General features: G+C 43.4%; 1 protein-coding gene across 8 annotated transcripts in view; it reads left to right on the forward strand.

The window, feature by feature from the left end:
- ZFP1 (ZFP1 zinc finger protein) overlaps positions 1-14,508 on the forward strand; it is a 44,306-nt gene that overhangs the window by 1,341 nt on the left and 28,457 nt on the right. For all 8 annotated transcript variants that reach the window (XM_033219028.1, XM_033219031.1, XM_033219033.1 and 5 more), the window contains exon 2: positions 3,511-3,568. In XM_033219028.1, the coding sequence (XP_033074919.1) occupies positions 3,554-3,568 (15 nt within the window). In that variant the 5' untranslated portion in view covers positions 3,511-3,553. The remainder of the gene's footprint in view (positions 1-3,510; positions 3,569-14,508) is intronic.

Genomic DNA, 14,508 nt, shown 5'->3' on the forward strand with positions numbered 1-14,508 from the left:
ATTTTTATTTATTTATTGTTTTTGAGACAGAGTCTCGCTGGGTCACCCAGGATGGAGTGCAGTGGCACACACTCAGCTCACTGAAACCTCTGCCTCCCAGGTTCAAGCAGTCCTCCTGGCTGGGATTACAGGTGCCCGCCACCACACCTGGCTGATTTTTGTATTCTTAGTAGAGACGGAGTTTCACCATGTTGGCCAGGCTGGTCTCAAACTCTTGACTTAAGTGATTCTCCTGCCTTGGCTTCCCAAAGTGCTGGGATTACAGGCATGAACCACTGCGCCCAGCCTTTATATTGTATTTTCATTACCGTTCAATTCTAATTTTTTTTTTTTTTTTTTTTTTTTGAGGCAGAGTCTCGCTCTGTCGCCCGGACTGGAGTGCAGTGGCCGGATCTCAGCTCACTGCAAGCTCCGCCTCCCGGGTTTACGCCATTCTCCTGCCTCAGCCTCCCGAGTAGCTGGGACTACAGGCGCCGGCCACCTCGCCCGGCTAGTTTTTGTATTTTTAGTAGAGACGGGGTTTCACTGTGTTAGCCAGGATGGTCTCGATCTCTTGACCTCGTGATCCGCCCGTCTCGGCCTCCCAAAGTGCTGGGATTACAGGCTTGAGCCACCGCGCCCGGCCTCAATTCTAATTTTTTTAACTTCCCTTGTGACTTCATTTTTTACCCTTTAGTTATTTAGATTGTATTGCTTAATTTTCAAGTCTTTGGAGATTTTCCAGTTCTTTTTATATTATTGATTTTTAGTTTGATTCTGATTTGGTCAGAATACTGTATTATAAATTTCAATTATTTTAAATTTGTTGTGATTTGTTTTTGTATTTTTGTCTCATTTTGTTTTAGTAGAGACAGGGTTTTGCCATGTTGGCCAGGCTAGTCTCATACTCCTGATCTCCAGTGATCTGCTGGCCTTGGCCTCGCAAAGTGCTTTACAGGCGCAAGCCACTGCACCAGGCCTGTTGTTGTTTGTTTGTTTGTTTTTCTTTTTTTTTTTTTGTTTTGAGACGGAGTCTCGCTCTTTCGCCCAGGCTGGAGTGCAGTGGCCGGATCTCAGCTCACTGCAAGCTCCGCCTCATGGGTTGACGCCATTCTCCTGCCTCAGCCTCCCGAGTAGCTGGGACTACAGGCGCCCGCCACCTCGCCCGGCTAGTTTTTTTTTTTTTTTTTTGTATTTTTTAGTAGAGACGGGGTTTCACTGTGTTAGCCAGGATGGTCTCGATTTCCTGACCTAGTGATCCGCCCGTCTCGGCCTCCCAAAGTGCTGGGATTACAGGCTTGAGCCACCGCGCCCGGCCTGTTGTTTGTTTTAAGGTCGAGAGTGTGATCTCTCCGGGTAACTGTTTCATGTGTATTTGAATAAATATTGGGCTGTTGATGGTAGACTCTTCCTTGATTGATTGATTGATTGATTGATTGATTGAGACAGGGCCTGTCTCTGTTGCCCAAGCTGGAGTGCAGTAGTTCAGTCACAACTCTGCAACCTCAAACCTTTTGTCTCAGCCTCCTCAGTAGCTAGGACTCCAGATATGCGCCCTGATCCTTTTGCCTCACCCTCCGGAGTAGCTAGGACTCAAAGTATGAGCCACCACACTCGGCTAATTTTCTGTATTTTTTTGTAGAGACGAGGTTCTGCCATGTTGTCCAGGCTGGTCTCAAACCCCTGGGCTCAAGCAGTCCACTCACCTTTGCCTCCTAAAAGTGCTGGGACTGCAGGCATGAGCTACCATGCCTGACCCTCTTTTTTCATTCTTTTATCTCTTTTTTTTTTTTTTTTAATTTCCTGACTTCTACAACTGATCATCCTTTTACTTTGAATGTAGCTACGTCTTTATATTTAAAACAAACTGCTTATAGAGAGCATATGGTTTGGTCTTACTTTTTTTTATATAATTTGACCTCTGTTATTTAATTGGTGTGTTTATACCAATTATTGATACAGTTGTATTAAAATCTACCATCTTGCTGGTGTTTTTCTATTTTTCTCATTTGGTCTTTGTTTCTGTTTTCCTTTTTTTCTGTCTACTTTTGGCTTAAGTGGGTCTTTTTTATAATTACATTTTATCTTTAGTGTTGTCTTACTATGTATTTGTAAAAATTTAGAAAAGTTTTTGGTTGCTGCTCTCAAGTTTAGTGGAACTTTAAAGATATCATACTGTTTTATGTCAGTATACTTGCAGCATTATACTCCCAATGTCATCCTGCCATCTTTTGTGTTATCGTTGTCATACATTTTACAGCATATTGACATATGCTGTAAACCCACAAAACTTTGCTACTATTCTTGCTTTAATCTTTCACAGTGATTAAAAGCAAGAAAAAGTATCGATTATCTTTATCCTTATTTTAACCATTCTCAAGAGATTTTCATTTATTTGTGTAGATTCAGGTTTTTGATGTCATATTTCTTCTATTTAAGTAACTTCATTAAACATTTCTTCTAGTACGTGTCTACTGATAATGAATTTGCTTGCTATGTTTTTGTTGTTTGAAGAAGATTTTTGACTTCATTATCATTTTTGAAAGATTTTTTGCTGAGTATAGAATTCTAAGATAATAGTTTTTTGCTTTAGTTGCTTTTTTGTTGTTGTTAAAGCACTTTAAGGATGTCACTACTTTGTTTTCTGGCTTAGTTTCTGATAGGAAGGTGGCTATGATTCATTATCTTGATTTTTCTATATGTAATATGTCTTTTTTCCTCTGGCTACTTTGAAGATTTTAACTTTGGTTTTCAGTTGTTTGGATACGATGTGTCCATGTGTTTTTGTTTGAGTTTAGGTTTTGGTATTTTCCCTGTTTGGATAAATTGTCTGAATTTCTTGGACCTGTGGTTTGATATTATTATTTTTGGAAAATTCTTGTCCATTGTATCTTCAAATACTTCTTTTCTCCTTTTGGAATTTCAATGACATGTTTATTAGACCATTTGATATTGTGTCACAGCCCTCGGATGCTCTGTCCTTTTATTTTTTCTTCCATTTCTCTTTGTATTTCAGTTTGGGTAATTTCCTTTGACTTATCTTCAAGTTTACTGAAACTTTTCTTAGCTCCTTTGTCTACTAATGAGCCTGCTGAAAGTTCATCTCTGTTACTGTACTTTTCTTTCTCAGCATTTCCATTTGATTTTTTCTTGAAGTTTCCATCTCTGTTGAAATTCCCTATTTGTTTATTCATGTTGTCCACCTTTTCTAGTAAAGCCTTTAGTATATGAATCATGGTTGTGTTAAATTCCCTGTCTGATAATTTCAGCAGTTGAGGGTTCTGCTGATCGTTTTGCCTCTTTTGATAGTGGATTATCTTAGTCTTACCTTTATGGGTGTCTGATAATGTTAGATTGAAGATAGGTGTTGTTAGTATGATCTTTTCGGCCCCTTCTGAAGAGGCAAAGGGACTATCCCAAGAGGTGGTATTTTCCCAGGTGGTCTCTAGGGATTTCTAAACAAGTCATTCTAGGAGTTGTAAGGCAGGTCAGACCTTTAATAACAATGCCTTCCTTTTTCCTCTATTCCAGTTTCACCTTCATAGTTCTCTGCCTCTCCCAAAAACTGCAGAAAATGAACAAATCCCAGGTGAGTTGTTTATTCCCCATTTTGCTTTTCAGTGCATTTAAGGAAGTTTATAAGGATCCAGAAAATGAAATAGAAAAGTATGAATAAGACACAAGGGAAACATAGTAAGAATAACTGATCAATACCAGCAGCCAAAAAGCAAATTGAGTTAATTAAATGTCTTGCATTGGTTACGAATACCAGTTCTTTGGTTCTGTACATTAGGTCTGAATGCATTTTATGGAGCTTCATGTAGATGGTGTTTTGGACAGCACCCCCAGAAACAGCCAACTTTGAAAGGGTTATCACTTTATCTGTGGTGGTTTCATATAACATTCCTCAGTGCAAGTGCAGAAGATTACTGTATGTATTTGGTTTTTCCAGTCAGATTAGCCTAATGCCAGAGAATGCAGTAAATATGTGGGTTTGTATTTAAATCCCCCCACCCCAAGCAGGTGCCACTGTTATTACTTTCTTGTGTAACTTTCCAGAGCTTATTTGTACATATTTACACAAGTACAAATAAAAGCACAAACATAAGATAGCATATTAATCATACTTTTCTGTTTCTATGCTTTCTGTTTTAATAGATTTCATTTTTTTTAGAGCATTTTTGGGTTTACAGAAAAATTGAATGGGGAGTGCAGTGTGTTCTCATATACCCCCTCATTCCCAACCCTACCCCCAGTTTCCTTTATTATTATTATTATTTTTTTTTTTTTTTTTGAGGCAGAGTCTCACTCTGTCGCTGGGGCTGGAGTGCAGTGGCCGGATCTCAGCTCACTGCAAGCTCCGCCTCCCGGGTTTACGCCGTTCTCCTGCCTCAGCCTCCAGAGTAGCTGGGACTACAAGCGCCCGCCACTTCACCCGGCTAGTTTTTGTATTTTTTTAGTAGAGACGGGGTTTCACCGTGTTAGCCAGGATGGTCTCTATCTCCTGACCTCGTGATCCGCCCGTCTTGGCCTCCCAAAGTGCTGGGATTACAGGCTTGAGCCACCGCCCCCGGCCCCTTTATTATTAATATATGTGTTAATGTGTATATTGTTACAGTTGATGAGCCAATATTGATATGTTAAAGACTGTAGTTTACAGTAGGGATCACTCTTTGTGTGCATTCTGTGTATTTTGACCAATATATAATGACGCGTATCCATCACTATGGCATCATACAGAATAGGTTCACTGCCCTGAAAATCCCCTGTGCTCCGCCTATGCACCCCTCCCTCTGTCTCCCCAAGTCCCTCACACCCGCTGATCTTTGTACTGTCTCATCTCCCTAGTTGTGTCTTTTCCAGAATGTCATGTAGTTGGATTCATGCAGTAGGTAGCCTTTTCAGATTGGTTTCCTTCACTTAGAAATATGCGTTTAAGGTTCCTCCAAGATCGAGACCATCCTAGCTAACACCATGAAACCCCATCTCTACTAAAAAAAATACAAAACATTAGCCAGGAGTGGTGGCAGGCGCCTGCAGTCCCAGCTACGCGGGAGGCTGAGGCAGGAGAATGGGTGAACCCAGGAGGCGGAGCTCGCAGTGAGCCAAGATTGTGCCACTGCACTCCAGCCTGGGTGACAGAGTGAGACTCTGTCTCAAAAGAAAAAAAAAAAAAGAGAGAGAAGATTCCTCCCAAGTCTCTTCTTGGCTTGATAGCTCATGTCTTCTTAGTACCAAATATGTCTTGTTGTGATGTACCATGGTTTATTTATCCATTCACATATTGAAGGAACACATAAACTTAGTGGCTTCCAGGTTTTGGCAATTATAAATAAAGCTGTTGTAAACATCTGTGTGCAGGTTTTTGGGGGGCATGTTTTCAACTCATTTGGATAAATACTAAGGCCCCTGGATCATATACTAAGAATATAATTAATTTTGTAAGAAACTCTGAAACTCCCGTGTGGCTGTACCGTTTTCCATTCCCAACAGCAATGAATGAGAGTTTCTGTGGCTCCACATCCTCACCAGCATTTTTTGTTGTCAGTGTTCTGGATTTTAGCCATTTTATTTGTGTATGTATTTATTTTATTTAATTTTTTTTTTTTTTTTGAGATGGAGTCTTGCTCTGTCACACAGGCTGGAGTGTAGTGGCGTGATCTTGGCTCAGTGCAACCTCCACTTCTTGGGTTCAAGTGATTCTCCTGCTTCCGCAGTAGCTGGGATTACAGGTGCGCACCACCATGCCTGGCTAATTTTTGTATTTTTAGGAGAGATGGGGTTTTACCATGTTGGTCAGGCTGGTTTCGAACTCCTGGGCTCAAGTGATCCACCCGCCTTGGCCTCCCAAAGTGCTGGGATTACAGGCGTGAGCCACTGCACCTGGTTATGGTTTGTGTTTCAATCTCTTAATTATGTGATTTGATTTTGTTTTGTTTTTGAGACAGGGTCTCGCTCTGTCACCTAAACAGGAGTGCAGTGGTGTGAACATGGCTCATTGCAGCCTCGACTTCCTGGACTCAAGCACTCCTCCCACCTAAACCCCTGCAAGTAGCTGGAACTACAGGCACATGCCGCCATGCTCAGCTAACTTTTTGTATTTTTTTGTAGAGATGGAGTTTCGCCCTGTAGCTCAGGCTTGTCTAGAACTCCTGAGCTCAAGCAATCCATGTCCACCTCAGTCTCCCGAAGTGCTGGCATTACAGGTGTGAGCCACCGTGCCTAGCCCAATTCTGTGTTTTTTAAATCACTCAGTAACATATCTTTGAAGTATTTCCATATCAGAGCATAGAGAGTTTACTCATTCTTGGCCAGGCGCGGTGGCTCAAGCCTGTAATCCCAGCACTTTGGGAGGCCGAGACGGGTGGATCACGAGGTCAGGAGATCGAGACCATCCTGGCTAACATGGTGAAACCCGGTCTCTACTAAAAATACAAAAAACTAGCCGGGCGAGGTGGCGGGTGCCTGTAGTCCCAGCTACTCGGGAGGCTGAGGCAGGAGAATGGCGTGAACCTGGGAAGCGGAGCTTGCAGTGAGCTGAGATCCAGCCACTGCGCTCCAGCCTGGGTGACAGAGCCAGACTCCGTCTCAAAAAAAAAAAGGGAGTTTACTCATTCTTTTTTTTCCCTAATCTTCAATTGTGTAACACATACACAGAATAGTGTATTAAAACATAACACTTTTTATGTGTTATAACAACATGTATAACAAATATATATCCATTAAAGAATAATAATAAAATGGGTGCCCATGTATGCACCCAAGTTAAGAAATAGAACATCATCTGTTCTTATGAGAAATTTTCTGATTGAATCCACCTAGTAGGTAGCCACTATCTTGATATTTTTCTTAATAGTTCCCTTGCTTTCCTTAGAGACTTTGCCACTTAGATATATTCTTTTTTTTTTTTTTTTTTTTTGAGACGGAGTCTTGCTTTGTCACCCAGGCTGGGATGCAGTGGCCAGATCTCAGCTCACTGCAAGCTCCGCCTCCCAGATTTACGCCATTCTCCTGCCTCAGCCTCCCAAGTAGCTGAGACTACAGGCGCCCGCCACCTCGCCTGGCTAGTTTTTTGTTATTTTTAGTAGAGATGGGGTTTCACCGTGTTAGCCAGGATGGTCTCGATCTCCTGACCTTGTAGATCCGCCCGTCTCGGCCTCCCATAGTGCTGGGATTACAGGCTTGAGCTACCGCGCCTGGCCAACGCCACTTAGATATATTCTTAATCTAATATTCAGTTGATAACCTGTAACTGGAATTAATCACTTATATATAGTCTTAATATAAAATTTAGTTAATAAACTATAACTGGAATTAATATTGCCTTGGTTTGTTTGCATAATCTTTTGTCTGATTGGTGGAGGTTTTTTTTTTCCTTTCAGACATGTGAGATCTAAAAGATGCACCCATGGGCCCTTTGCCAAGACTTAGATTATCATTTATTTTTAAATTACACCAGCTAGTGTTAGCTAAGAAGAAATGAAAGTGCTCATGTATTGCTGGAGGTAGTATAGAATGATACAGCTTTACTGGGAGCAATGTGGCAACACCAAGCAAATTTAGCAGTGCAAAGCAGCTGTGTCTACAAATTTGGCTACTGTTGGAGCCAGGCATGGTGGCTCATGCCTGTAATCCTAGCACTTTGGGAGGTCAAGATTGGTGGATCACTTGAGGTCAGGAGATCGAGACCAGCCTGGCCAACATGGTGAAACCCTGTCTTCACTAAAAATACAAAAATAAATTAGCTGGACGTGGTAGCATGCGCATGTGATCCCAGCTACTCCGGAGGCTAAAGCAGGAGAATCACTTGAACCCAGGATGGAGAGGTTGCAGTGAGCTGAGATCATGCTACTGCACTCCAGCCTGGGCAGCAGAGTGAGACTCTGTCTCAGAGGAAAAAAAAGAAAGAAAGAAAGAAAGAAATTTTGCTACTGTTGGACAAAGGCTCCCAGGAGAAGATAAGCTGAGTTGAATTTCCAGGTATAGCCTGGCTTTGACTTTCCTGTTTGGGGAAGTCATTGGCAAGATCGTGAGAAGCAGAGGGCTCAACACAGTTGGGCCATGTGACTGGGTCAGAGTGTAGACTAGGTATTGAAGTTTTGGTGGGAATATAATTAGAGGGAGTGGGATGCTGTGCATTTTCTGCATCTTGGTTCACTGGTGACTAGCCACCTCGCAGGAGTAGGTTAAAGCAGAACACTTCTGTGACATGAAATGAGTGTTCTCATCTGATCCAAGGCAGTCTGGTGTGGAGGGGAAAGACAGATGTCATCAGAACATGTTCACGATAAGCCAAACCAAGTACAGATAAGAATCTGGGCCAGGCTTACCCAGGCATTCTGCTGTCAGGTTAATAAGAAGTTGGTACAGTGGCTGCAGGTATCTTGTTGATGACAACCCTCAGAATGCCAGCTTTCAAATCACTGTATTCCAATCTATACTGCAAGCAATGTGGTGATAGTAGAGAATCAGCGCTCTTCCGCCATCTCCCATTCCGCCGTCTCCTTCCCACTCTTCCTAGGGATTTCCTTCTGCTCTCTCGTGGTGATCTTTTGTCTGCCGCCTCTCTTTTTTGGATTACTGTTGTTTTATTGAAGTACATGCTTCAGTAGCTTCTTGAGAAAGGGTTTGTGAGAGGCACAGTTTTTAGGATGAATTTCTAAAAATGTCTTTTTTTTTTTTTTTTTTTTTTCTGAGACAGTCTCACTCTGTCTTCCAGGCTGGAGTGCAGTGGCACGATCTCGGCTCACTGCAACCTCTGCCACCGGGTTCAAGCGATTCTCCCCTGCCTCAGCCTCCTGAGTAGCTGGGATTACAGGTGTGTGCCACCACACCTGGTTAATTTTTGTATTTTTGGTAGAGATGGGATTTCGCCCTGTTGGCCAAGCTGGTCTTGAACTCCTGGCCTCAAGTGATATGCCCTCCTCAGCATCCCAAAATGCTGGGATTACAGGTGAGAGCCACTGCGCCTGGCCCTTATGCTGTTCTGGTATTTGATTGATAGGTAGGTATGAATGTGGATTTGCCCATTCATCTCTTTAGTTCTGTCAGTTTTTGGTTGATATAATTTGAAGCTATGTTAGTCGTTGCATATATGGTTATGGATGTGTGCACACATATGATTCTGTCTTCCTGATGGATTTATCCTTTTATCATTTTGGAATGCCCTTCTTTAACCCTGATAATACTCCTTTTCTGATATAAATAAAGCCATACCTACGTCTTTTTTTTTTTTAGGACCAGATCTGGCTCTGTTACCCAGGCTAGAGTGAAGTGGCTTAATGTTGACTCACTGCAGCCCTAAACTCCTGGGCTCAAGTGATCCTTCCAGTAGTTGGAACTACAGGCGCGTACCACTATGCCCAGGGAATTTTTGTATTTTTCTTTTTGGTAGAAATGGGATCTTGCCAGGTTGCCCAGGCTGATCTCAAACCCCTAGGCTCACGGGATCTGCCTACCTCAGCCTCCCAAAGTGCTGGGATTACAAATGTGAACCACTGTGCCTGGCCCATACCTACTTTTTTAATGATTAGTGTTATGGTATATATTTTATTTTTGCTTCAACCTATTTATGTTCATGTATTTATAGTATATTTCCCCTAAATAGCATGTAGTTTGGTCATGGTTTTGATCCAACCTGTTTCTTTTTCCTTTTCTTGAGACAGGGTCTTCCTCTGTTGCCCAGGCTGGAATTTAGTGGCATGAACACAGCTCACAGCAGCCTCAACTTCCTTGATGCAGCCTGTTTCTGTCTTTTTTTTTTTTTTTTTTTTTTTTTTGAGAAAGGATCTCTCTTTCTCACCCAGCTGCAGTGCTGGAGTGAAGTGGTGTAATCTTGGCTCATTGAAGCCTCAACCTCCTGAGCTCAAGCAGTTCCCCCACGTCAGCCTCCTGAGTAGCTGGGACTACAGGCCTGTGCCAGTTAGTTTTTATTTTTTAATTTTTTTGTAGTGTTGAGATCTTGCCTCCCAAAGTGGTGGAATTATAGGTGTGAGCCACCATGCCTGGTCTATTTCTGTCTTTTAATTGATTTATTATTTTATTTGTGATTTTTTTTTTTACAGGCCTAGATGAGTTTAAGTCTGTCATTTTGCTATTTATTTTTAGTTGTCCTGTGTGTTCCTATTTTCCCTTTTATCTTAAGTGGTTGCTGTAGAGATTACAGCTTATAATCTTTACTGACCACCTCTATAGTATTTTGCATAGTACTTTACAGGTCGTCTGAAGTGTTTATGGGTTAACTAATATATAGGTACTCTCTACATCTGCCTCTTTTGAGTTGTTTATCTCTTGTTTTTGTCTTGTCTTTTTTTTTTTTTTTTTGAGACAGGGTCTTGCTCTAGGGGCTTGCCCAGGCTGGAGTGCAGTGTCTTGATTTCCATTCACTGCAACCTCTGCCTCCCGGGCTCAAGTGATCCTCCCACCTCGGCCTCCTTAATAGCTGGGACTACAGGCATATGCCATCATGCCCAGCTAAGTTTTGTATTTTTTGTAAACATGGAATTTTTCTGTGTTGTCCAGGCAGGTCTTGAACTCCTGGGCTCAAGCAATCTACCCACCTTAGCCCTCCAACCTGCTGGGATTTCAGGTATGCACCACATGCCTGGCCTCATTGTTTTTGTTTGCTTGCTTGCTTTTTCTTTTTTTCTTTTTCTTTTTTAACAGGGTCTTGGTTACCATCAGGCTGGAGTACAGTGACACGCTCACAGTTCACTGTAGCCATGACCTCCTGAGCTCAAGCAACCCTCCCACCCCAGCCTCTTGAGGAGCTGGGTCCACAGACATGTGCCACTATGCCCAGCTCATTTTTGTACTTTTTGTAGATGGGGTTTTGGTATGTTGCCCAAGCTGGTCTCAAACTCCTGGGCTCAAGCAGTCCACGTGTCTCAGCCTCCCAAAGTGCTGGGATTACAGCCATGAACCACGACGCCTGGCCCTGGTTTTGCTTTGTCACGTGTCTAGCAGGTTTGTTTGTACGCTGGATATGCTGAATGATACATAGCTTCTTCTAAAACATGTTAGGGTTTGTCTGCCAGATAGCTAAATTATTGGCAGATGATTCTGATCCCGTTGGGGCATGTTTTCAGATTTGTAGGTGTGGGTCTGTCGGTTTGGTCATACTCCTTTCTCCTAGGGTATGGTCCATCCTTCTAGGGCATGGCTTTCCTGGCATCTCAACTGTTTGCCAGTATCTCTATCTTGCTGGATTCAGACTGTCCTAGCTCCTCAGCACTATGCAACCTCTGAAATCTCTACTCAGCTCTCAGTCTGCCAGTCATTGCCACTAGTTCTCTTAGAGGCCTGTCTTCTACCTACACATATTAGGAACTAGGCAAAGATGTGAGGTGAATCTTTATGCAGAATGTTAAGGCTTCTTCTCTATGGCTTTCTTAGCTCCATCACCCTGTGTCTTAATCCATTTTTTGCTGCCATGGCAGAATACCCGAGACCAGGTAATTTATAAAGAACAGAAATTTATTTTCTCGGCTGGACAAGGTGGCTCATGCCTGTAATCTCAGCACTTTGAGAGGCCAAGGTGGGTGGATCATTTGAGGGCAGTAGTTTGAGACCAGTCTGGCCAACATGGCAAAACCCCATCTGTACTAAAAATACAAAAATTAGCCAAGTGTGGTGGCACTTGCCTGTAACCCCAGCTACTTGGGTGACTGAGGCACGAGAATCACTTGAACCTGGAAGGTGGAGGCTATAGTAAGCTGAGATCACGCCACTGCACTCCAGATTGGGTGACAAAGCGAGATTTTGTCTCAAAAAAAAAAAAAAAAGACATTTATTTTCTCACAGTTCTAGAAGCTGAGAGTCCAAGATCAAGGTGCCAGTGAAGGCCTGGTCTCTTTTTCCAAGATGGCACTTTAAATGCTGCATCCTTCAGAGGGCAGGAGTGCTGTGTCTTTGCATGGCAGAAAGCAAAAGGGCAAAAAAGGAGATGAACTCCTTTCATCAAGCCCTTTAGAAGGGCACCTGACCCCATTCCCAAGGGGAGGAGCCTCCATGACCCAGTCACCTCCCAAAGGCCACACCTCCCAATACTTAATTGGGGATTAAGTTTCTTTTTTTTTTTTTTTTTTTTTTTTTTTTTTTTTTTTTTTTTTTTGAGGCGGAGTCTCGCTCTGTCTCCCGGACTGGAGTGCAGTGGCCGGATCTCAGCTCACTGCAAGCTCCGCCTCCCGGGTTTACGCCATTCTCCTGCCTCAGCCTCCCGAGTAGCTGGGACTACAGGCGCCCGCCACCTCGCCCAGCTAGTTTTTTTTTTTGTATTTTTAGTAGAGACCGGGTTTCACCGTGTTAGCCAGGATGGTCTCGATCTCCTGACCTCGTGATCCGCCCGTCTCGGCCTCCCAAAGTGCTGGGATTACAGGCTTGAGCCACCGCGCCCGGCCCAGGGGATTAAGTTTCAACATGAATTTTTAGAGGGGACAAAAATACTCAAACCATAGCACTGCCCCTAGATCCTAGTTGCTTTACAGACCCAAACACCAGTTTTGTTTTTTTTTTAAATTTATTTAATTAATTTTTGAGATGGAGTCTCGCTCTGTCACCCAGGCTGGGGTGCAGTGGCATGATCTTGGCTCACTGCCACCTCCATCTTCTGGATTCAAGCGATTCTCCTGCCTCAGCCTCCTGAGTAGCTGGGACTACAGGCACGTGCTACCACACCTGGCTAATTTTTGTATTTTTAGTAGAGACAGGGTTTCTCCATGTTGGCCAGTCTGATCTCGAACTCCTGGCCGCAAGTGATCTCCTTGCCTCGGCCTCTCAAAGTGCTGGGATTACAGGCATGAGCCACCGCACCCGGCCAACAACACTCACTTCTGCTTGGGCTTTGTTTTTCTGTGCCATGGTTCAGCATCATTGTAAATGCGTGGCTCTCCTCATATATGCCTTTTGGTAATTGTAGCCCCACAGTGATTGCTCTCCTGTGCTTGCAAGTAATTATTTTATTTTGTCCAGTTTTTATGTTTTGCCTCTCTGATAATTTTGAAAATACTGCTTTCTGGCGTAGTCAAGAGGTCTGAAGGCTTTCAGTCTCCTTACTTGTAACCTGTTCTCTCCTGAAACTCACAGGCTTTTCTCTTTGCAGCCAGTGTTCTGACATTTCCTTAGGAATTTTTTTCTTTTGTTTTGTGTGGTAGATTATAAGATTTATTTCACAGAAATAAAAATAAAGCATAGTAGTTTTTTTTTTTTTTTTTTTTTTTGAGGCGGAGTCTCGCTCTGTCGCCCGGGCTGGAGTGCAGTGGCTGGATCTCAGCTCACTGCAAGCTCCGCCTCCCGGATTTATGCCATTCTCCTGCCTCAGCCTCCCGAGGAGCTGGGACTACAGGCGCCCGCCACCTCGCCCAGCTAGTTTTTGTATTTTTAGTAGAGACAAGGTTTCACCGTGTTAGCCAGGATGGTCTCGATCTCCTGACCTCATGATCCGCCCGTCTCGGCCTCCCAAAGTGCTGGGATTACAGGCTTGAGCCACCGCGCCTGGCCAGCATAGTAGTTTTATGAAAAAAATTATTGTGTATATGTGTGTATATATATACATTTTTTTTTTCTGAGACGGAGTCTCACTCTATCGCCCAGGTTGGAATGCAGTGACACAATCTCGGCTCACTGCAACCTCTGCCTCCCGGGTTCAAGCGATTCCCCTGCCTCAGCCTCCCAAGTAGTTGGGATTACAAGCGCCCGCTACTGCGCCCGGCTAATTTTTGTATTTTTAGTAGAGATGGGGTTTCCCCATGTTGGCCAGGCTGGTCTCAAACTCTTGACCTCATGTGATCCGCCTGCCTCGGCCTCTCAAAATGCTGGGATTACAGGCGTGAGCCACAGCGCCCAGCCAAAATATTTTTATGTATTAAAACAGTTGAAAGTAACTTCAGTATGGTTCAACTTTTGAGACAGGGTCTCACTTTGTCACCCAGGCTGGAGTGTGGTGGTGTAATCTCAGCTCACTGCAGCCTGGAACTCCTTGGCTTAAGCAATCCTCCCACCTCAGCCCCCTATGTAGCTGGGACTACAGGTGCGCACCATCAGGCCTGGCTAAGTTTTTGTATTTTTTTTTTAGAGATGGGGGTCTTGCCCTGTTGCCCAGGTTGGTCTTGAACTCCTGACCTTAAGTGATCCACCTGCCTTGGCTCCAAAGTGCTAGGATTACAGGCATGAGCCACTGCATCCGGCCCAAGTGTAGGTCAACTTAATTATCCGCCTATTTTGCTATCTAGTCAGTGCTTAACATTTTGACATGTTTCCATGTATTGTGTATGTTGAAGTTTTTTTAAAATATAATTTCAACTTATTTCAGATTTGGGGGTACATGTGCAGATTTTGTTACATAGATATTTTTCACGATGCTGATGTTTGGGGTATGATTGATCCTGTCACCGAGTAGTGAGGACAGTACCCAGTAGTTTTTGCCTTGCCCCCCTCCCTTCCCTACCAGTAGACCCCAGTGTCTGTTGTTACCATCTTTATGTCCATGAGTACCCAGAGTTTAGCTCCCACTTATAAGTGAGGATAGGCCGG

The sequence above is a fragment of the Trachypithecus francoisi genome, unplaced genomic scaffold (genome assembly GCF_009764315.1).
Source record: "Trachypithecus francoisi isolate TF-2019V2 unplaced genomic scaffold, Tfra_2.0 Lachesis_group10, whole genome shotgun sequence".
Taxonomy (NCBI): domain Eukaryota; kingdom Metazoa; phylum Chordata; class Mammalia; order Primates; family Cercopithecidae; genus Trachypithecus; species Trachypithecus francoisi.